This window comes from Triturus cristatus, chromosome 4_2, assembly GCF_964204655.1.
Source record: "Triturus cristatus chromosome 4_2, aTriCri1.1, whole genome shotgun sequence".
Taxonomy (NCBI): Eukaryota; Metazoa; Chordata; class Amphibia; order Caudata; family Salamandridae; genus Triturus; species Triturus cristatus.
Genome location: NC_140586.1, coordinates 499916120 through 499941309, shown reverse-complemented (window position 1 = coordinate 499941309; position 25190 = coordinate 499916120). Strand labels below are relative to the sequence as shown.

At 43.9% G+C, this 25190-nt stretch overlaps 1 protein-coding gene across 3 annotated transcripts in view; it reads left to right on the top strand.

Annotated features, from left to right (window-relative positions):
- DNAI3 (dynein axonemal intermediate chain 3) overlaps positions 1–25190 on the top strand; it is a 958656-nt gene that overhangs the window by 914268 nt on the left and 19198 nt on the right. For all 3 annotated transcript variants that reach the window (XR_014960642.1, XM_085602077.1, XM_085602078.1), the window contains one exon: positions 19791–19913. Coding sequence is in view for 2 of the 3 variants with exons in the window: in XM_085602077.1 (XP_085458203.1) it covers positions 19791–19913 (123 nt within the window). In the remaining variant the exon portion in view is untranslated. The remainder of the gene's footprint in view (positions 1–19790; positions 19914–25190) is intronic.

Here is a 25190-nt window from a genome sequence, read left to right as displayed (position 1 = left end):
ACAGTGCCACTTTAAGCCCCTGAGCAAGGAGGAAATAGTTTTGTGTCATTTATTAAACCAGCTTCATTCTAGTAAAAAATACGTATGCTGCAACAACTATAAGACAGAAACAGATGTATATGATTATAAGTAGTAACAGAGTAAATAAAAGGTATAATTCTACCATGGTGCTTACAGTGAATGTATGAAGTCATATAGATACATGGCAGTAATCGTGCGTACTCCTAAAATGCACCCCTAGCGAAGTGTACCTAACTGTACCTAGCATGTATCTAGGTATAGAGCCAAGATGCCACCTAAGAAAGAGCCCACCCCATTACCTGATTGGAAAGAACGAAGGACCCTGTCTTGGTCTCGAGCTGGACACCCCGCGAGGGATGTGAGATCACTGCGTGCAGGAGTTTCAGAGGCAGGAATCTCAGCACCTTGTCAGCAGGGAAGCTTCTCCTCTAATCTGCCCACTGAGGATGTGTGTCTTATATATCCAAAAGGCACCCTCAGTGGTGCTACTGAGATTGTCCAAGGATAATGATAGCGGTGACTTTTATAAAGAGTTATCATACAGAAGATAGTAATCCTGCTGTGATACTAAGAATCCTCATGCATAAATAATGAGGCTATTTCAAAGGAAACCACACAACATTTATTCGGCACCTAAATAGGCAAAAGGTCAGCGCCAAAGCTGTTATGTAGAACAAGGTAGGACAAATGTAGGTAAAAGGTTGTGTAACTACCTAGGCCTATAGTGGGGTACATTGGGGCTCATAACAGCCACTCCTCATCGGAGAGACGTTAAATAAACAAATAATAAGATACGCCTGTCTAAAAAGCATAAAACATGGGATAAAAATTAATGTTAAAAATCTTTAAAACATGTTATATGTAAAATGATTTTAAAACGGTAACAAGCTCTACAAGTCCTCTGCAAAGTCAATATACTGTTAGAGCAACTGAGCACATCGAAAGCCATGGTGCCCAGTGAGAGCAAGACAGAAAATAAAACAAGAAATTATGTTTTCGAATTCCAATTTGGTTTGTTTTGAAAAAGGCTGAATCGTTCCCAGCACACGGAGAGCTAAATATTTGTGTCCTGTTTGGGGAACGCAACATCACTGTCACTTGCCTTCACAGACGACGGTCTCTGTAATACCTCTTGGATCAGGTCAATAGAGCAACGGTGATCTTCTCCCGTTCCCACAACAGCCGCTGGGAAAGTACTTGACACCTGTGAGCCTGTTGCAGAGCCGGGATCCATCCTGTGGTCAGCTCTAAGAATGCTGACATCAACTTAGGAATACACTGAGGACACTGTAAGGGGTCCAGTAGTACGCCTACATCTGGAGTCGCAACCAATGGAAGTGTTAGGTATATGTCCAACATGCATTCACATCGGCAGAAAAAGAATCCGCTGCGGAGCACAGGCAAGACGCAGTCAACCCAGACTGATCTGAATAATAGGAACAAAAACTCACTTAGCTCTCGATGCCAAGGTGTGCCCAGATGGAGTACCGTGCACTCACAGCAACTTCGCACCAGTAGTGCTTTTTCCATCCCTTTGGAGGCTACGACGTTCATTGTATGACCAGTGAAAGCCCTCCAAAAACGCTTCCTAATACGAAGTGTATAAATGATGTAATAACTAAAGGTGCTCAATAGTCCAGAACCTATCCTCTTAAATAGGTGCACTATCCCACTCGTATCAGACATGTTAAAGATACGATGTACCATTTCTCCGAAATGGAGAGGGAAGTTTGTTCGGACTAGGGGCTGTATCTCAGCTTAAGACCTTGTAACCTGGAGATCAAAAGTCTCTCGGCCGAGGTTAAGGCCACATCCTTCTGTAAAAGAATGGCTTTCAGTCTGCTCAGAGAATCAAACGGTATAAGGGAAACATTCAATGAAGGCCATAGTGGTGACTCCCTGACTATGTTGGTCAGTGGAAACAAACTTGCATACAACAAGTAACCCTGGAACTTACTGTGACCAGATATGCGATTCCTGGCGTACCTTAACATCAGTAATCAAGGACTTGACATGTATCAGTGAAAGGAGTATCACTGTATTGTATTTAGTGACCCCTGACGAAGGGTCACCTGTGGACCCAAAATGCACTGGGTTGTGATAAAATGAAGAATTATAATTCATGAATTATGAATGGAGATTACCATTGTTCATGCATGGAGGTTAATGCATTGAATGATTATGGAATAAACCAGAAGTTTGATGGATGAAAGCATGAAGAAAAGTAACTGGTTATAGACACCATTGTGTCTAAGCAATAGTGCTCCAACCAGCATGAAGGAGTTCCCCTCTTGCACACTGCCAGCATCCCACAACAACCATTAAATATCAAATGTCTCCTATTCGAGAGTAGTTTGAATACCGGACGAATCACAGCAGCTGGGGACCCTTTCAAATGACCTTTCAAATAGGTTTGCAACAGAAGCATTGCATGCTCCGTGAAGCATAATGACAAAGTAAAGACCCACTTAAAGAATTCTCTCAGTCTGAACCACTGAGGAAAACTTAAGTGTCCCCATTCCTACATCTAAATCTGTACGGTAATTCCCAAGATTCATGTATATATCCATTGCCCAACACTTCGTATCTGCCTACCTGGTGATACTGTAGATAGTATTGAAATTGGAATATTGTAACTGGCTGTTTAAAATGGCCATGGATAAACCATTTTGTGGAAGGTGACTCATCCACGTAGAAAGGTAACTGGTCTCAATTTTTAATGTGCAGCAACGTATATTTTGCATCTCTACATGCCATAGATCTATGTTTCAGTCAGATTGTAGGCAGAAAACAAAGACGTACTGACCAGAACGCAGCGATTGTAGCGTCCAGCTCAATAACAGAATGGAGGACAATTGGGATTCCCCTTGTTGTAGAATAGACAAATTCTGTTCCATTATATCTATTGCAGAAGACACAATGTTGCCCAGTGAATACATTCTGGTTGTCAGTGTGGTCATACCATTGTCGACCACAGCCAAAGTCTTTTCTAGGTGAATCCTGTCAAGCTCACGCAATCTCTCGGCAGCCTCCTGTTGAAATATTTTCCATAATTCATTGTAAATAGTGTAGAAGAAGCGCTTTCAACATGGCTTCTATGAACTTAACACAAAATCCCTCAAATCCATGTCTTCTGAGAGTAAGGACAAGTGTTGTTACACCTGGGACAGTGTTGAGGTTTTTAGCCACTCTAGGCATAACTTCCCAACACTGTAAGATGTCACCACCTCCCAGTGTTCTGTTTGTACATAACATAGGTCAGGCCTATGGATACTAAACCCTTCAGTGGTACCCTTGAATCTTGACTGACACCTATTTGTGTCAATAGGCCAAACCAACCATCCCTTCCAATTGGGGTCTGATGAATTGTACAAACCATCATGTATAGTGTCATCTACAGTATCCTCACTGTGCTCTAAATAAGGCCTCAGCTCCCTGAATCTGCTAATCTTTAGTTCCAAGACAGAGTTTGTGTCTGTGGTTCCCCTCTAAAAGTCAAACCCTTGTAAAGGCAGCTGGGAAATAAAGGTAGCAGAGTATATCTGTTTTGTGTTAGTGAGCCTATTTTTCTTTGCAGGTGTAGGTGCAAGCTTATAACAATAAGACTTCGAGTTTGAAGTGTCAAACCCAGAGAAATAGGCAAACATTTGTGCAAATGTTGTTGAACTACCTTTTAGTGGTGTTGGGCAATGCTCCTATTGATAGTAAGAAAAAACATTACGTGGGATACTCGTTTTGTGCAAGAAATGATGATCATAGTGTTGTTAACAGTACATGATAAAGAAATCTGATGTATCATCATACAATCCGTTACTGGAAAATGTAGCAGATTGCTCTTAAATCAGACAGCATAGTATTTACAGTTTCAAAGTCCCAATCATCAGAGAAAGTACTTCAGGTGATGTTATCATTTTTCTGTCTCAACTTCATGTATGGTAGCGAAAAGAGATCAGCAGCTACCCAGGAGCCCACGCGTCTTGCTATTCAGTATTGGCTCATAGTGTGGTTTTATCAGATCAATGGAGACTAATCTATTTTCTTTCTTGCTGGTAAATGGCTGAAAAAGTACTGTTCTTGTTCCATCGACAGCCAGGACAGGTACAGGTGCTCTGTAAAATGGCCCAAATTCTTTTTTGTCCACAATCGTTTCTTTGACCAGGTCCCTGATTTTCAGGACCCAGGCAGGTCTTGCAGGAACAGCTTTCACTTCCCCAGTGGCGGGGCGTTTTACTTGGGCGGTGCTTTGTAATGCCTGAAATTCATTAAGTACCAGTAAAACAGCCAAACGATTGTTGATGTCAAATGCTTTGTCTTTCACCGCTGTGCTGCCACAATTGAGGTCAGGTACCCACATTCTAGTCCCAAACAGGACCTCATATGGAGTACGGCCTCCTAGGCAACATCTTTACATGTTATTAAGTGCCCTCTGAACCCCATATTGACCCAGCTGCCAGCCGAGCCTAATACCCTTGCTGTTAAGGATTGGTTTAAGTCCTGTTTTTTCCTCTCCACAATCGAATTTCCCTCAGGAGGATGCAGAGAGGATTACTGCAAGATCACACCCAGACTTCCCATGGCTGCTTTGTAAGCCTGTGAGCTAAACACAAGCCACAGTCTGAATGTAGTGTGTCTATTGCATATGTCCCTATGAAGACTCGCTAATCCTTTATAACAGTTTGAGCGTCAGTCGAGCACTAGGGACAAACCTACAGGAATCTAGAGCATGAATACACTGCCACAAAGATGTACTTGTAAGCCACGTCAGATTGTAAGGGGCCGCAGTGGTCCAAATAGACACACAGGAGAGGTCTGGCCGATATCAGTAATGGTGTTTGCGGTGGACGTGCTAAGGTGGAACCCTTCGTCTGTTGACAGATGTGGCAATTAAGGTCAAAGCCCTTGGTCTGTTTGGTAAGGCCTGGCCATCAGTAATGTTTCAGTAGTGAAACTGTTGCATTAATACCTGCGTGCGCTGAACCCAGACCCTCATGTGCAGCTATAATTAAACCTAACCTGCGATCCATGTTTGGTATTACTCTATCCCCCACTCCTGGACTTTGAGCATAAGGAAGTTTTGCATATATAACTTGTAGGAGTACTTGAATAGAAAACTTTTGGGCAAGGCTGAGCTGTTGTTGCGGATAGCGTTCACAGCTTTCATTATCTACCCGTCTATCAGCGCACTAGTGAGTGCAGCAATATCAGCAGCTCGCACTGTCACCTTGGCGGCTTCAGCAGCCGGTGAATTCCCTTCAACGTGCATGCCAACATGTTGATGACTCAATGTGTGAATTACATGAGCCCGTGGCACGCCCTTTTTCTGCCGCGTGTTCCCAAAGCAACTTGTGCTTTATTGTGCAGCCTTTTGAATCTCTAAACCCATTCTGGCACCAATAGTGAAGATATTCATTGTACAACTGTACACAGTAAAACAAATCGCACACAATAAGTGGGGGGAATTCCCAATCCATATTTTTAGTGCCAGTATCAGGGCTTTTAGTTCTGCCAGTTGTGCTGTGCAATCGCCTAGAGACTGCATCTGCGGATTGCTAGGACGGAACTTGCTGTCCCACATACGTCCCTTTACTATCGCACAAGCCGGTCTGTATTCTAGTTTACTTCCTACGGACGGCTGGGCAGATCCGTCAGTGTAAATTATGTATTCATACTGATCTAGAGGCAATATTTCATTCGGGAGAGAATATTCTTGTCCGTACCGCAGGAATGCTTGTGCTTCTAATGTAGAATCGAATTTGTAGTCTACATCTGTTGCAGTGAGAGAATTAGCCCAATTTATCCATTGCGGATGTAGTGCTTTCGAGTTTGATATGCTGGCTTTGGTAACAACCTCCAAATTTGGTACTGGAGTTAAGACAATAATTAGTTTCCCATGAGCTAGTGCTCTTTCTCTCTCTACAGCAGTCTGTACTGCTGTCAGTATTTTTTCAGTGGATGCAAAGCGCATCGCAGCATTTGTATACAAATGTGATTTGTATGCAATGAGTACAATTTCACCTTAATTGAAGGTGAGGTAAGTGTACCCGATTGAAGAATATTGATGCCCCTAAGTTGGCCAATAGATAAATACCGGCCCTGATGTTTGCGGACGACACTTTATTGCTTGCCAAGTCCCCTATGGGGATACAGCGGATGTTGGACAACTTTGGTGTCTTCTGCAAGCATCGGGGCCTGGAGATTAATCTCCAAAAAACTAAATATATGGCCTTTAACACAGGCAGTACCACTCGCTTAAATCCCAGCCAAAAATGGGCAAGTTTTAGAAAAAGTTAATACCTTTGATTACTTGGGCATTACACTTACCGAAAGAATGGATTGGGGCGTACAACTTATTAAAGCCAGTCTAAAACTGACTCAGGTAGCAGGAGGTATACAAAAATTTTACAGGAGTGCTGCAAATCGTGTGGTCAGCCCCGCCCTGGAGTTATACAAAGTACAGGCAAGGAGTGCCACTTTGTACGGGGCAGAGCTATGGGGCCACTGTGCATTAAATAGGCTAACATGTATTGAAAATAGTTTCATCAGACAACTCATTATGATACCATCTAGTACTCCTCTAGTTCCAATACGTATGAATCTAGGTCTAAGACCCATTGCGGAGGAAGCCTCCCTAAGACCAATACTATACTGGCGGCGCCTATGGAGCACCCCAGAATTAATACATTTTAGGCAGGAACTGCAAGAATTGATGGGGCTACCGGGAGCCCAAAAAATACTCTGGCTCAGATTTGTAAAAGAGACATGCAAGACCCTTGGCAGATCTTCTCTTTGGAGTGCTCCAGAAGAATGCTCCATGTCGATTACTCAGAAGGAATTGGCAATGAGTTATAGAGAATATAAGCTTTTGGCTCTTTTTAGGAGCCCTACTCTGGGCCGATTAACTTCTGAGTCTCTAGCTGTAAAGGAAAGCTATTCCATTGAACTGGTTCTGGGTGATATACAACCCTTTTTAGCTAAGAAACTCTATTTACAGTTTAGACATGTGGTTCTTCCGTTACGCACTTTTCCGAAAAAATGGGAAAACTCTGGTATAGAGACCTGTCCTGCGTAGAAACAGTTACCCATGTTCTATTTTTTTGCCAAGAATACAGCCAGATCCCGTTGGTTAAAGCAACTTATCAAAAATCTGGGCTCTGGGAGGTGCAATGAGGTTTATAGAATTCTTAAATATGATACTCAATCACCGATTGTTTTCTCTGTAGCCCGCTTTTTGTTCTCTATATGGTGCACTCGCAATGTGATCCTTAAAAAGGCTCTCTTAATAGTCTGAGCTGTTTTGTAATGAACTATAGCCTATTGATCAAACTCCTGTTACTCCTGTCCAATCAATTTTAACACGATTTGCCTGTACTTTTAGAAAGGCTGGGATCTCCTTTTTTGTACTTTGCATTTTGAGATGATGCACCTACGATGTACTTATGGCTATTCTTTGCAATTTTGCACGTTGAGATGATGGCCAAACTGAGTCCTTCGGTTTTTAAAATTTCTATGATTTTATCTGTGGGTGTTCTGATGAAGATTCCTCTTTTTGTAAAATGTGATGATTGTTTTTACATATGTTTTATATTTTTGTTGTGCTTTTATGGTAGTATGCCAAAATAAAGTTTTCAAATGGAATGGATTTCTATGCAATAGGTACAATTTCACCCTCATTGAAGGTGAGGTAAGTGTATCCGATTGACCCGAGACTGATGCGGATCACCAAATTTGTGGTGTTTACAAATGTGTGTAAGTGTTTGGAAGCTATCATGTCGGCTTGTAGGAAACAGAATTTCTGTGTGTTCCTGTGTCCACTGTTGAACTGAAAAATCAGGTCTAATTAAGTCATAGAAAGGTTCCACCTTTTCTCCGTAATCCAAAATTTATGTTCTGCCAAAATGTAAGAATCCTAAAATGGATTGTATGTTTTTCAAAGTCTTTTGAAGTTGGAGCAGCGCTCATTTTTCTAAATAAAACTGGCTGCCAGGCTTTTCCATTCACTTGATAGCTCATATCTGCAAAATAGGACATTGAGGTGGGCAATTTCTGATTTTTTAAAGTTACATTTGTAGCCCTCAGCGGCGAACCCCAGAATTATGTTGTTCACCCTGTTCAAATGATCCAATAATTCAACATCCTTTAGATGAATATCATCTGCATAGGACAATGCCTCCTCATCCCAATTTTGAAGTAACTCTGATACTCTTGGAGAGAACAACCCGGGGTTATTCCTATACCCTTGGGGCAGTCTACAGAATTGGCGATAAGAGCCTAGGGCCAAAAATGCTGTCGAATATATGCTTTCAGGCGCTATAGTTTGGCAAAAGAAACCAATTGGGATATCTAATGTTGTTTTGTGTTTTTTACTCACAATGTTGTTCATTAATGTGGCACTGTGTGCATTCTGTACTGCAATGTTTTTGTGCATATGTTCAAATGCTTGTAGGCTGAAACTAGACGGTATTAATTGTCGGGTTTCATTACAGAAAACAAAGGATTATTCATAGAAGAGGTGCAATTTTCAATTACACCTTGGTATTTAATTTGTTCTAAGATCTCCCTGACTTGCTTCTTTGTGTCATGTTTTATTGGGTACTGTCTCTGTGTAGTTGGAGTAGTTTTAACTGGAATTTCATGGTGAGGTGACTCAGCATCCCACCCTAGATGATTGCGGTATAATGCAGGAGCTAGTGCTACCACCCACTCCTGCGCTTATGAATGTTTAAGTGACTCAGGAACGAGATCGGAGAAGGCTGGTAATATTACCGTTTCTCCTTTCGGGCAGTCCATAACGAACTCAGGTGGCCAATCTTTCTCAGCCAATAGGGTATCATATCCATAAGTTAGGTTCTCCCAAAAGAGACCTTTCATTTTTTGGGGTATGTCCCCATCAATTTGGAGTGTTATTTCATGTAGCTGATATGGGACACTTACCCTTGCATCTGGTGTTTCCACCTTGATGTGGCCATTCAACGCTGCTACAGTACAACAAAAAAGGGGGGACTCTGGGCTTTATACAGGTCCATCATACATGCCCAAATGTAATCAAACAGAATAGGTATGCAGATCCTAACAGGCAAGAGAGGAAAAATGTTGGCTTATTGTGAGACAGTCCTCCCTTAGTGTCGGGAGGAAAAGGGAATTCCTCCTTTTGGAATTAGGGCCCTCACACACCCAGCCAGTTGGGTGTCATGCTTCATCATAGGGCTTACTCCTCGTCAGGTCGGCACTGCAATACCTGACGGGCACCCTATGAGGGGCTCTTTGGCAGAGATCTTTTATTCCATGCCATTTGGTGCCGTGGGTGTGAGGGACCTAAAGGTGTAGATGTGTGGAATGTGGGTCACCGTGCATGGATTAAAACAGGAATTAGAAGTCCAATCAAGACAATTTTTACTGAAAATGGCTTCTAACCTGAATAAAAATAAATGTGGCACACTCCTGATATAATGCCTCAGGATACCACACTCTATATAATGGTCTACATGTTTCTTGCCATAGTGGCATACAATCTGACGGCAATTCCTCAGGACCAAAAACAGTCTATCTACACTAGGTACAGGGCAGTGGCAGTACCCTTAGCCGCTTGGCGGATACCGGTGGATGCGTTGGGAGTGAAAGCAATGCGTGCAATTTTTAACTGAGTCCGACTTTTAGCCTGTGATAATTGTGCTTTATTTTAAACTTTTAACCTTTTAAAACTTGAAGCTTTTAACTTTGTTGGCAGCTCACCTGGGGTTTTGTGTGCCTCTGTTCCTTTCTTCCTCCTTCCCGCCCCGATCCGACGCGGTAACTAGTACCGTTGCGCGGAGGGCGGAGAAGGTCAGGACAAGGCACTTCCGGGTCACTCAGGCTGTGGGGAGGCTAAATGCGCATGCTCCGGCGCCCATGCAGCGGTGTACAGGGCAGTGGCAGTACCCTTAGCCGCTTGGCGGATACCGGTGGATGCGTTGGGAGTGAAAGCAATGCGTGCAATTTTTAACTGAGTCCGACTTTTAGCCTGTGATAATTGTGCTTTATTTTAAACTTTTAACCTTTTAAAACTTGAAGCTTTTAACTTTGTTGGCAGCTCACCTGGGGTTTTGTGTGCCTCTGTTCCTTTCTTCCTCCTTCCCGCCCCGGTCCGACGCGGTAACTAGTACCGTTGCGCGGAGGGCGGAGAAGGTCAGGACAAGGCACTTCCGGGTCACTCAGGCTGTGGGGAGGCTAAATGCGCATGCTCCGGCGCCCGCGCAGCGGACGCGCGCAGCGGGCGCGCCGCTGGCGCGCCTAAGGCGAGCCCGTCTGCGCCCGTCCGCGGCCGTTCGGGGTCCGGGGCCAGTCCCCCTGGAAGTGGCAGCAGGGTAGTACGTTACAATAGTCACAGCCTTCGTGCTCTTCGCCCTAAATCTGCTGATACCTGCACTCATTCTATGTATGTTGACAGCCTAACTAGAGCCTGTAGTCACTGCCCTTTTAAATTCACCACCTCATCTGAGGGTAAGATGGACTCACCCTCTCTTACTTGCGGCCTCCTCAACTGCCGCTCTCTCAAGAAACACAGACTAGAGATTCACGACCTCTTGATTGACAATCAGGTCGATATTATGTTTCTCACTGAAACCTGGCTGGACGACGACGCTTCTCCTGAACTCCTCGAAGCTCTGCCAGTCGGGTATTCTATTAACCACATTGATAGGAACTCTGGTAGGGGTGGCGGCGTGGCTATAATTTTTAAACATGATATTCAATGTACTCTTGAGCCTATCTCCATCACTGACTGTGAGGCCGGTCTATTTACTATCACGACAGATAGCAGGTGTATCATTAAAGGTCTCCTGGCATACAGGCCCCCAGGGTATTCATCCCGGTTTGTCTCAAGTTTGATTGAATACCTCACCCTACCCGCTCTCCATTATAGCAAGCTCATTGTGCTAGGCGATCTCAATCTACACCTCGAGGATGCCGGCTGTACAATGGCACAAACCTTGCGCCAGGACCTAGCGACACTTCAACTCCAACTTAGTGTCACGGGCCCTACCCATCAGAAGGGCCACTTGCTTGACCCTATCTTTACCAACTGGGAGGAGGTGGTAGTCAGCACTCCCCTCCCTATGATCTGGACGGACCACTTTTTAGTCCCTTTCATGCTTCGGACCCCCACTCCGAAGGTGAAAGTACACTTATTGGAGGGGATAACATGTCGGAAGTGGGCTGGCTTTTCCCCAGTCAAGTTCAAGAGTGCCCTCCTAAGAGGGGGCCCGCCCGAGGCTAAGGACGCTGATAGTGCTTGTCTTGAACTGGACGGGATGATAAAGGAAGCCCTTAATATAACTGCTCCATGGACATGTAAAACTCCAACCAGATTAAAAAAATCTGCCCCTTGGTTCAATAATACTCTTAGAGTTGCCAAAACAGAGTGTAAACGCCTAGAAAGATTATGGAGGATGAACTTCTCTACGCAAGGGAAAAATGTTTATAAAACTACGCTGAAAGCCTATCATAGGCTTATCAGGAAAACCAAGGCTGAATACTACCAAGAAAGTATCAGGTCTGCTGAAAATTCTACAAGAGAATTATTTAGGGTCTATAGAGAGGTCTCCTCTTTAGACTCAAGAGCAGTGCCTGTTGTAGGGTCAACCGAACGCTGCAACCAAATAGCGGAATTCTTCTCCGAGAAGGTAACTAATATCTACTCTTCTTTTCCTGATGTGGCACTGGCTGACCAAGATAGATGGGTTACTTCTCGCCACACTATTGTTGCACAGGAGGAAAAGCTTGAGAACTTCTCAATTCCCTCCCCGGAAACTCTGATAAAAATCTGCAGGAGCGTTAAATCAGGGTCTCCCAAAGACCAGGCCTCCCCAAGAAAACTCGAGGGATGCTTAGAAACTCTGGAACCCTTTATCAGATACCTCCTGGAGATCTCATTTAATACCAGCACGGTCCCTCGTCGCTGGAAGGAGGCAGTCGTTTTCCCCCTCCCCAAAAAACCGCACCTGGGCCTTGATCGCCTTGAGAATCTACGACCTATTTCTCTGCTCCCCTACTTTGCCAAGATTGCAGAGAAAGTGGTCAACCAGCAGCTCACAACGCACATTGAGAATTCCCACCTCCTCCATCCCACCCAGTCGGGCTTCCGCTCATGCCACTCGACAGAATCCGCCCTTCTTCTGGCCACTGAGACCATACGGCAATATGTGGACGCAGGCCAAACTGTCGCCCTAATCCTGCTCGACCTCAGTGCGGCCTTTGATACTGTGGCCCACAAGATTCTGGCCGATCGTCTGAAGAAGGGAGGTGTGTCTGGGAAGGCCTTGGACTGGCTCATCTCTTTCTTAAACAACCGTAGCTTCCAGGTGAAGCAGGGGAAATTCTATTCCAAAGTGATGGCACTGCAGCAGGGAGTCCCCCAGGGCTCAATTTTAAGCCCCACCCTCTTTAATCTTTACGTGGCTCCCTTGGCCGAGATTGCTGAAGGTTTTGGGATAGGAGTGGTGTCTTATGCCGATGACACCCAGTTGGTGGTGTCCTTGACTCAAGACCAACAAACAGCAGCGCCCAACTTGGTGGCGTGCCTCCAGGAACTTGCGGCCTGGATGGATATTAACTGCTTAAAGCTCAATGGCAACAAGACGGAGGTGCTGATAGTGGGGAAAGCCCCCTCTGTCTGGTCATCTGCGTGGTGGCCACAAGATTTGGGACCCACTCCCATACCTTGTGCCCAAGCTAAAAACCTTGGGGTTTGGATTGACACCCACCTCTCGTTTGATTACCACACTAGGCGGGTGGCTGGCACTTGTTACGGAATACTAAAAAATCTCAGGAAAACCCTTGATATATTGCCCACTGCAGCCAGGAAGACCATGGTCCATGCACTTGTGACTTCCCGCCTTGACTATGGCAACGTCCTCCTTCTGGGGACCACAGAAAGGTGCACTCAGAGACTTCAATGCGTCCAGAACGCAGCGGCCCGTCTAGTCCTGAAGCGTCCCAGGAGAGCTCCCTCTAAACCGACTCTAGCCTCTCTTCATTGGCTCCCTATCCGGGAACGAGCTAGTTTTAAGGCATTATGTGTATGCCACCGCATTTTGCAGGGGACCGCTCCTACCTACCTGCGTAACCTTCTCACTCCCTACAATCCCACCCGCCGCCTCAGATCTGAGGGACTGGGCCTACTATGTGTCCCTATGATAAAAAGAGCCAGAATGGGGGGCCGGTCTTTCCGGCTCTTGGCGGCTCAAGCCTGGAATAAACTACCTGTGTGCCTCCGATTAGAACCAGCGGAAGGTATTTTTAGGAAGAAGCTAAAGACTCTCCTCTTCCCCCACAAATAGACCGAGTTCTGCTTTTGCTGCCCCACCGCAGCGCGGGGACACACTGTTCCTAGTGTAACCAGGCGCTTTACAAGACCCGTTAACATAACATAACATAACATAACTAGTTGTGGTTTCTAGTTAAATAACAGTGATAGACCACAAGCAGCACCCTAAATGTTGTAACTGTAAGTTTGGTAGCCAACCTAATGGAACAAAACACAATGATTAGATGAAAAGACGCTGTTCAATTCATAATATGTGTCTCCTGCAAGGTTTCGCCGTACACAGTGCACATGGTGTCACAATAGTGAAACATTTATGGTGACAAAAAAAAAAAACATGCGTCACGCAGTCGTGACATGCTCGTACGTGAAGTGGCAAAAACGTATAATAAATTTATTAAAAACAACGGGTATTGTGGCCCGTACTAATACGTCACCAGAAATTCCATCAAGTTCTGGTGAGCTATTGTTACTTCTGCTGCGCTGTCTAGCATCGTTAGCGCTTATTCCCCATTATTTAGTTGAGTCCTCAACAGCCTGGGCATCTCTTTTTTAAAGACCTGCTACTTTCTTCTTTTTAAATTGAGCTTTAGGTTTTGATTTATCTTCTTTGTTTATACTGTATTCTGAAGTGCGATGTGTGTCTCTTTGCTTGACTTGCTCCTCTGATCTGCGTTCTGACCGTCCTTCTCTTTCGGAGTTTTTAGACAAACCCTGAATGGAACGAGAGGAATGTGTATCAGTATCCTGAGATCTGTCAGGTTTTTCAATATTGTCACAGTTTCTGAGGTTATATTTCCTGTCCGAGGTCTCCTGTTGAGGAGACCTACCCTGTGTTTGTGATGCATTCTGCTTGTTTTTGTGATAGTTTATTATCCCATTTCTTTTTAGAAGAATCGAGTGCTTGCTTTGAGTTATCTCTTTCCGTATTACCCATTAATTAGGGATTTCACTGGTCTAGATCCCAAATTATCTCTACCCAATGAAGCATATGTCTCTTCGATAATTTTACGAAATTCTTTCTTCTGTTGTGCAGGAGTGCATTCCCTCAGGTGTTGGCGTATAGCCTCCGCTGCTGCCTCCCCTTTTATGTTGGCTAACATAATTGTCGATACCTGGGCAAACCTGCCTATCAATTTCATCCCGAATTCCAGGGCAGGTTCTGCCCTGCACTCATTCTGTATTTGTTTTAATACTTCTGGTATGACTGCTATTGAGGGGGTACCACAAGTTTTGGTACAAACAGCAGCAAAAACTGTCCCTAAGTGGTACAGTCCTCTATCGGGGAAGCTATACCCATCGGCAAGCAAATGGTCAGTATTCTATGTTTTTCTTGTGGGCCAGTGTGTGGAAACACTGCCTCAAGCTGTGCTTTTTTCTGATCTATCCAGAATGGCATTTGCTCACATTTCGTGGGCATCCTTCCCATAATCGCATTTAGTGTTTGTGGAGTGATTTTTGCTGCGGTCCCTTGTAGTTTACCAGCTTGAGTAATCCTTGTAGGTTGGATTGTAAGTGTTCGCATTACGAACTCTGTGAGATTTCTGTATAGCTTTATTATTTCTTTTTGTAGTGGATATAAGTCTGCTGCTGGCAGTGTGTCAATGTCTGGATGCAGTGTGTAAGCCGCTAGGACCTGCCAAGTCGCTCCGTCTCTCCTGAGTGGACCAGGTCTCACTCTTTCTGTGGTATGGGGAGTGCGCCTTTGAACCAATTTATATGCTCTTAGTAAGTTAACTGGACTAATGTGTCCTCATAGGGCGAGAATTCTTCAGGTATTTCATCCGAATGAATAAGAATGATATGTATGTGTACGTCCATTTGCAGGTGGGAATTTAACCCAAGAGTAAAACACCCCTGTCCTGTATGCCTCATGTTCCTCAATCACGAAGGTAACAGTCCCTCCTAATGATGAGATACCAAAATCAGTTAATTTTATTGTAAGTGCATTTCTGCAATTTTCTATAATGTTTATAGCACCTTCCTGCTCTGCTTCCTCTCTGCTATTACCAGCATCCTTACCAGAACCAGTGTCTGCATGTCGAGACATTGTGGGTGGAAGTTTTATAGAAAAGAGATAAGGTTTTGCAAAATATGTGGAACTATAATCCTTCAAGCTTGAACAAACCTACAGCCAATACATAGGATATGCCTACTCAGCTGTGGCTGATTTCCCCTTCCCACTCCAGGTGTCTCTGGGTAAATGTGAATAGGTGTCTCTGAGAAAGCCCGACTGAACTACTAAGTTTTTACTATTAAATAAGAACCAAACCAACGCTGGGCGCCATGTCTTGTAGTTCCTAATGATACATAGGATCTGTGTGTTTAGACAACATAAACTAAGGGATTGATGTCCAGACTGATTTCAGACCCCCCCCCCCAAAGGATTTGTCAGCCTTTAAACCAGTTAACTCACAGTGCCACTGTAAGTCCCTTACCAAGGAGAGAATAGTTTGGGGCAATTATCGAACATGGCAATCCTTGGTCCTTCAGGGATCATGGAAACACTACATTACTTTTTGCTCAGTCTCTCGTGCTCATTTGGTCTCAGAGAGATACACAGAATAAACCATGGGGACGTTTTCAATAAGTATTTATTGAACCAGGTTTATTCTTTTATAAAATACGTGTGCTGTGACAACCATTAGACAGAAACAGATATATATGATTACAAGCACCAACAGAGTAAATTAAAGATAGAATTCTTCCATGGTGCTAAACAGTGAATACATGCAGGCATATAGATTAAAGGCAGTAATCATGCGAACTCCTAAAATAAAACCCTAGCTAAGTGTACCTAGCATCTATGTAGGTGTAGAGCCAAGAATCCCCCTAGGAAAGATCCCACCCCATTACCTGATGGGAAAGAACAAAGGACCCTGCCTTGGTCTCGAATTGGACACCCCACGAGGGATGTCAGACCCCTGCGTGTTCGAGTTTCTGGAGGCAGGAATCTCAGTGTCTTATGTCAGCATGGAAGCTTCTCGTCTAATCTGCCCACTGTGGATGTGTCTCTTATATACCTAAAAGGCACCCTCAGGGATTCTACCGAGATGATCCATGATACTGTGGGCCTATTGTCCAAGGTTGACGATAGCTGTGACTTTTGTACAGAGTTATTATACAGAAGATGGTAATCCTGCTGTGATACTAAGAATCCTCATGCATAATTAATGAGGCTAGTTTTCAAAGAAAACCACACAACATTTATTCGACACCTAACTAGGCAAAAGGTCAGTGCCAAAGCCGTTATGTAGAACAAGGCAGGACAAATGTAGGTAAAAGGTCGTGAAACTACATAGTCCTATATTGGGGTACTTTGGGGCTCATAACACCGACTTTGTTCCTCTCCACTACTATACTCTGAGGCTTCTGAACATGTTTTTTCTTATCAGAATCACTTCTGCATGTTCCATTTGTGAGCTTCAGGCTTTGCCAGTTCAACTTCTTTAATCCACCTTTTTCCCTGAAAACTGATGGGCACAGTGCAATGGTGTCACCTTTCCATCTTGGGCAGTCCATCACACTCCCAGTGTTATTTACTCTGCTGTGTCCCTCCTAGAATGAAAAGTGGATACAGTGGTTAGACATACCCCATGTTATTAATTTTTATATCGATGGGGGTAAGGAGTACTCTTTTGATGGTTGTAGCAAGTCCATCTTTTATGTATGGTCACACCAGATGTTTTGCCTTTTTCTGGAACCTTTTGTGGCTGTTTTTATAACTTTTTGCACTTTACCCCTGCTAAACTGGTGTAAATTGCATGTGCTCCATCTTTAAACTTGATCAAATTGTCTTTTTTCTGATTTACATATTTAACTTGCCTATAAGTACAGAGTATATTGTGTAGGAAATATATCCATTTTTTGCTAACTGCTACTTGCAGACTGCACCATTTCTGGTGCCATCCACAGGGTTGTCCTGTAGAACATGGCTTCAGACTTACTATGTGTAGCCTTGCTACGGCAGACTAAAACCTTCAATCAACCTGTCAAAAAAAACCTTATGTTAGTTGGGAAACTCTGCTTTCAAATATTATTAAGTCACCCCTAAGTGCACCTTTTTCTCTCACAAGGTAGGGTGCCTGATATTTAAAAGTTAAATATGTGTGAAACTAAAGTTGCCATGTTCCTCCAATGACTATTTTCAAGGTGGTAGCTGGGTGTAAGAAAATGTCAAAATAAAGATTATAAACTTTAATCTGTAACTTTTGACTCGTGAATATCTTTCATATTTATTAAAAATCCAATTAATTGGTGATGTTGGATATTTAATAAATAGTTAGGAAAATCAACTTTTAGAAAGTTACCTTTTACCTGCCTGAAGCTCCTGGAGACGAATATGCATTATCCTCAGACATCTGCCCAGAACATTCCCCTTGCTGAAGGACACAGTTCGATAGGACCCAGTAACTTCATTAACTTGTAAAGGGGGCTGTGTTTTTTCTAGAAAATGTAAGTAACACTTGGTGAAGGTAACCTATATTCCCAACAACCAGGATGGTATCAAAAGCCAGTGGGGGAGAAGCTACCCCCAGCACCGGTCTAGATGTTAGGGGTAAGGTGCACTATAGAATTGTTTGCAGTAGGACAAATAAGAACTGCTGCAAAAGTAGGTAGAGTTCCCCTGGGAACTTTTACCTAAGGCGTGCGGAGAACTTCGCTCCGCCAGGGGAGTGTTCGGAGATTTGCCCACGCCGCACTCTGCTGAGAATGTGGAGTATAGGGCAAAACTCCGACTCCGCAGCGGAGCGGAGTTAGCCAGCCCCCCCCTGCTGAATAGGATCCCCGCCTCCACTCCCCCTAATAAAAAATATTTAACTATTAATTAAAAAAGAAATAAACGCGCTTACCTGTACTCCGGTGTCCCCGGGCTGCCCTCCTCTTCCTCGCCGTCTCTCCCCTGCATCTCCCAAGAACTGTGCATGCGCATTTCTAAGACCAAATGCGCATGCACGCGCTCACAAGGTACAGGAGAGTGAGGAGGAGGAGGGCAGCCTGGGGACGCCGCAGTACAGATAAGTGCGTTTATTTCTTTTTTAATTCATTGTTAAATATTTCTTATTATGGGGGTGGAGGAGGGTGGCGGAGTGGAGTTCCACAGAGTTTTTTCCCAACTCCATGGACATCGGCGTAGTGTTACTACGCCAGCTCCGCCCGGGGTTACTTTTACCCCATTGGTTAGGGAGGAGCCAGTCATCCCAACCTTCTTCTCGGAGGGGATATTGCTTTCATATTGCTTTCATATTGCTTCTCAAGGTGATGAATCTGGTTAGAAGTATTTATCAGAAGAATATGTTACTTACCTTCATAAATGCTCTTTGTGTTGGATACTCCATTAAGAATTCTTAACTCCGATTCTTGACCGCCCACCCTCCTTCCTAGTCTGTCATGTGACCTTTTACAACTTAATACGTTTCAGGATAGATTTCACACACTGTCCTTTTTATCAGTCGGTTGATGAAGCTCCGTATCTGAGGGTATGGAAAAGCTGATGATTAAACTCACATCAGCTTGCAAGCTACTCTGTGCCATCACATCTAAGGGTGGATGGAGGCTGATAGCACACCTATCAATGCATGGGGGCTACTGCAGTGCCTTTTTACGGATCCAGGTTGACAACTGGGTGATTTACAGGGTGAGGAATCTGCAGTTAGAGAGAGTATCTACCACCAAAAGTGTTACCAAACTATAAAACAAGATGCCAGAATTTCTATAAGCAATTTTATCAAATGTACCAGTTTGGTTAAGATTGATTAAACATCCTTAGACTTCATGTAAGCAGACCTACAGTCTTATTTGGTGCACAGCCGAATAAATAAAATACTTTCTTCAAGATTTTAAATGTCTTAGCTAATCTCTGACAATCATTCATGCTTCGAGAGAAGGCTTCATGAAAAACTGGTCGGGAACATTAAACCAGCCTTATTTCTTTCCTTTAATAGATTCAGATTTCTTCATCTAGGAACTATTTGAGCCATGAGGAAAATAAATGCAATACCTACCAGATATGATTGTTTAAAATTGGCCACAGAGGTGGGCGATGGATTAACAAGGGGGTCTTTAGATGTGCTGTAACTGAATGCTTTCACTTTCCAAAATTAGATGAGCTAAAATAGCATGTTTTGTAATTCCTGCATCGGGAAATATGAACTCTTATATATAATTAAGTATTACGATGATTCAGGTAAACTGGTTGTGGTATTTATAGATGCGTTTTTAACAGTTGTCTCATGCAGATATTGATTATTTGAGCTAATATATATTTTTATTTATTTGTATATATTTACATAATGATTGCTTTTTTACCGTCCGTATGAAACCCGTAGATTATTAGCATACAAAATAAAACGTTATTGGAAATATTTGCTCAGTGTTCTTGCACGGTTTACTTACGAAGAAGCAATTCAATTAATTAAGAAGAGGTCTGCATTTAAAGCTTGATCTTCAACTTTCTTATCGCTTTATGCAGTTGTCTCTTATTCAGCATTACTTTGAGCGAGAAGTCAAGCATTTGGAGTTTTTGGAGCAGCGTAAGAACTTGAGAATTATGGAAAAAAAGGAACTTGAATCACAAGCAACGAAGAAGAAGTCAGTAAGTACCTATTGCGTCAGAACCCTCGATATGTGTTTAAAGTGAAATAGCCTATTTAAACAGGGCAGTCCTAGCCCCAGAGGGAGCAGAGCACTATGCGCTTGACTATGCATACTAAGAGCACGTGGGATTGTTTTAAATGATATTCAGTTAGCTTTTTTATATCGGACAACAATGCTATGAGAATCCGAGTCAGATGGTGATGTCAACAACTTCATTTGTTTGCCAAACAGGTGCTAATATTGTCATAACCAATTTTAAGTTCTGGATTAAGTTATTCATGAACTGCAACTTCTCAGGCCTTCTGGTATATGGTCTTACAGGGCCAAGAACCAAGTTTACAGAAACATGGTGTAAAACCTTGGAACCATTTATTACCACTGCTTTCTACACCATTTTAGCAGATTACAATTTTCATCTTGAGAACAAACTGGATAATGATACAGAACTCCTTTTAGATCTCATGACATCTCTGGGGTTTGAGCAACTGGTTCACTCTCTAGCCCATACTGCCAATCACACCTTGGATGACATTTTAACTAACCACAAACAACTTGGTGATCGAGGAAGTTCAGCCTCTCAGCTGGGCTGATCACTGGCTGATTGAGTTTAAAGTCTTTCCTCCACACCCCATCAAGGTGAATGAGGGTCCCTCCCCGAGGCATATACACTGTAGGGAACAGAACAAGATTCCAGCCGCTAATTGGAAGGCCGCCTTGGCTATGGTTTCGGAAGAGAGGTACATCATTCACCCTCCCACGGCAGAGGGTTTCCGAGACTGGATCAATGAGGCCCTAGACATTGTTGCCCCTTTTGATAATTGTGTCATTGAAAGAGCAAAACCTTTGGCCCCATGGTCGTCGGAAGAGCTCATGTCTTATAGACAACATCGTAAATGGCCTGCTGACCCTTGCCCTAGGGAAAAAGGCAAGCTGAAATCTCTTATGCGAAAATATAAACATGCCATCTTCCAGGCCAAATCCCATTTTTTAACTGAAAATATATAAACATGCCATCTTCCAGGCCAAATCCCATTTTTTAACTGAAAATATATAAACATGCCATCTTCCAGGCCAAATCCCATTTTTTAACTGAAAATATTTTGCCGGCAGACAACTCCTCCAGCATGCTATTCAAAGTCATAAAGGAGATCTCTGAGCCACCAGGGACACAGCTGCTGAACCCCTTCCAAGACTTCTGTGACAGAGTAGCAATCTACTTTCAGGACAAAGACCCAAAGGGCCAGATGTATCAACATTGCATTTTGCGATTCTAAAATAGCAAATTTTAGCAATTTGCTATTTTAGAGTCGCAAAATGCAATGTATGTAGGTTTCGCAAAAAAAACTGCGATTACACATATTCCTTAATAGCGAATCACAGATTAAGGAATGCCTTCACATTCATTCCTATGGGCCTAGGGGCCCATAGGAATGAATGGGAAGGCATTCGCAATTTGCGATTACCAAATAGGTAATCGCAAATTGCAAATGAAATTGCAAAGGGGCCATAAGGCCCCCCTGAAGCACCCCCAAAAAAGTTAAGTGTGCACATTTGGCACACACACATGCCCTAAGGGCATGTGTATGCACCACATGGCACTGAGAAAAATGCAATTTTGTGCATTTTTCTAAAGGTTTGCAAATTACCACCAACTTGAGGTTGGTGGTAATTTGCGATTCCTTGAAGCAAAGTCACATTCTGAGAATGCTTCTTGCATTCACAAAATAGGTAATCGCAAAAATTGTGACTATCTATTTTACGAATGCCTTCTGGGTTGATACATCCCAAAAGGCTTTTTCCTGTTCGCAAATGGGCCGAATCTGCGAATCGGCCCATTTGCGACCGGTAAAACCCTTGATACATCTGGTTCTAAGATCTTTGACGAGCTCACCCCACTGAAGGTGACGATCCGGTCACTGGGGAACTCACCCAGAACTCTGGGAAGAATGTTCTTACCTCTTTCCCTCAAATCACAGTTCAGCCAACAAAGGAACTTTTACTGGGTCTAAAATCAAGCGCTCCTCCGGACCCCTGTATGCCCTCCATACTTAAACTGGCTCCTGACTTCCTGTGCAAGGTGCTCAATGACATTCTTCTATCTGGTAGCTACCCGGTCACCTGGAAGGAAGCCATTGTCTCACCGCTTCTCAAAAAACCTGATGCCGACCCCTTAGAGTTGAAAAATGTTCGACCATTTTCTCTGCTCCCCGCCCCTGATAAAATCCTGGAGAAATTCATTAACATTGAACTGATGAAATATGCTGAATCCCAGGAGATCCTAGATTGCTCCCAGAAGGGTTCCGAGTTGGTCACAGCACCGAGTCTGCCCTCATTGCGGCCACTGATTGTATTCACACGCAGGTCAATCAGGGTGGATCCGCGGTGCTGATTATGCTCGACCTATCGGCGGCATTCGGCACTGTCTCTTCAGTGCGCATGGTTCAGTGTCTGCGGGATGTGGAAGTTACGGGAAAGGCCCTGCAGCTTCTCCACTCTCTTATGTCATGCAGAACGCACACCTTTGGCTGTGTAGGCTTTAGAGCAAAGGCCTTTGGCCTTCCCTGTGGGGTCCCCCAGGGATTGTCATTGAGCACCACTCTCTTTAATCTCTGTGTAATCCCTGTGGCTGAGCTGTTGAGATAATTTGGATTCAAGGTACTCTCCTATGCGGATGACACACAAATCATTATTTACATCTCTAATGATTTGCAATCCGTCGCAGAGTAGTTTAATCAGTGTATGTCCAGCATTATTTGCTGGATGAAGAGCAACTCACTAAAGATCAATGCAGACAAGACCAAGGTTCTGGTATTTGGCTCACAGAACTCCATCTGGTCAAACACCTGGTGCCCTGCAGACTTTGCTCACCTTCATGTCCCGGCTATGACTGCAAAATATCTTGGGGACACTTTTGACGAGGGTCTGACCTTTGATGCTCAAGTCAGCCATACTGTCAGCACTTGTTTCTATATTCTAAGAACTCTTAGAAAGGTGGTGCCGTATATTCTGTCCGAACTGCATCGGTCTACCATCATTGCACTAGTCACCTCCCGGCTGGACTACTACAAATCTCTGTACCTGAACATCAATGCGGTATCTCTGAACAAGCTCCAGGTGGTACAGAACGCAGAGGCAAGGCTGATCCTTAATATTCCGAAGCATCAGTCAGCCAGAGAGGGGATTAGTGCATTGCACTGGCTCCCCATCAGGAAGCGTATTTCTTTCAAGGTCCTGACTCTGGTATATAAGTCTATGCACAGTAAAGGTTCGCCAAATTTTGAAAACCATGTCTCAATGGTGCACCCCTGGGAGGACCTTGAGATGCTCCACACAGAAAAAACTGGTCTCCCAGATTTTGCAGGTCCAGATGGGGCGGCCGCTCCCTTTCTGTAGCAGCCACAAAACTTTGGAATTCCTTGCCCACCTTCATTTCCAATGCAGACTCTCTTCCGGTTCTTAGAAAACTTTTGAAAACATGGTTATTTTCATCCTAATTGCCTGTTAGCGCATCTCTCCCCTCCTCCGTCTGCCCAGCGACTTAACCCCTTCGGGTATAAGCGCTCTCTATGAATATTATCCTATCCCGTCCTATCCTAAGTATAATCCTTTCCTCAGGATTACCTCTCAATAAGAGTCTTTTTTGGCCCTATGAATGACCAGACCCATATTGAATAAGTAGGTGTACAATTTCTTATGTACTCCAGTTCAGGGTTTCCTTCACGTAGTCTGCTCTAGTTTTTTAATTAGAGGTGCTATTTTAACAGAGATCCTTACTCCAGTATTGAAACTTTCTTAGATTCCCATGCTTGTATCATTCCCCGTCGTCGAAATGGGAGTCCCCGGTATACATAAAAAAGCAATAGAAACCATCACTAAAACAGAACTCAGGCCTAGGCCCATTCTTGTTTTGCATCCTATCTACCTCTTTTTGTAAAAGAGATTTAAAAAAATGAACAACCAATCAGATTGGCCTCACCCCTTGGAACCCTCCTGAGAGAATCTCAGAACCTCAGATTTTTCTACCGCACGTTGTCCTAGGGAGTCTCCACTGAGCTCTGCTCAGTTTTGTTCTTAGAACTTGGTTCTACAGTTTTTCAACAGCTTTTCCTTCAACTTCTTCAGGATGTCAGATAAAGAGAAGAACGCCCTCTTTAGAGCTTGTGCTACCTGTGCAAAAAAGAGGTTGTATATTGAAGACAAACACAAGGACTGTATTTACCATCTGTACCCGGACCACAAGGCTGCAGACTGTAAAATTTGCTGCACTTTTTCAACCAAGACTTTACGTGATTGTGAAGGGCGTCTTTTGACTTGGCTCCAGAAACTGAAATCAAGAAAGGAGACAGTGTCCAGTGACAGTGAGGATTCATGTTCTGCGACTTCATCTAGAAGGTCTGTGAAAAGGGGAAGGACTTCTCCTTCACCTTCTGAAAATCGCCCTGGTAAAGCCCTGAAAAAGACCTCTGATAGATCTAAGGGGCTTAGTCCTGTTGAATCTCCTCACAGAGGTGTAAAGGAGAGGGAAGGACTATCAAAAGAAACGAGTCTTCAGAAGAAATCCAGTTCTGTTCCTCCAAAGTCACACCCTTCATCTACAAAAACCTTCAGAAAGCAATCTTCATTGACTTCTGAGGTAAAGTCTTCAAATAAGTCTCTCCCGTCGACAACGCCGTCCATGACGCCGTCCATGACGCCGTCGACGAAAACTTCAAAGGTAAAGTCTTCTTCAGTTCTCACCCCGTCGACGGGCTCGTCGACAGTGGTTACCTCGTCGCCTGTTCTGGCACAGGGCTCTGTGTCAACGGGATCTATATCGTCGACGATGACGACGTCGAAGAGGATGTCGAAGATGAAGAAGATGATGTCGACGTCGAGTGCGGCGACACCAACAATGCCGACTACGACGATGATGGCATCGGCGACGACTGCATCAACGACTGCGGTGTCGATGGCGGTGATTTCTGCGTCGACGAATCTTTCGTCGACGACGATCCCGCCGACGGTCCCGTCGACGAAGTCGTCAACTGTTGAAAAAATTTCAATCCTGCTTAAAAAACTGCAGATTACACCAGAGATGACCTCACCAAGGAGGGTGACTCTGTTACCACCTGCTCTTCTCCTAGAAGAAGAGGAATCGGACGAGGAGAAGGACCCTTTGGCTATGCGAATAGCCCTTCTCAGCTTTACGTTAAATGCCAGGACACTGATTCTGAAGGGGAGTATGAGAATTATGAGCATTATGGTACTCCTTCTCAATTTCAACCAGAATGTCATC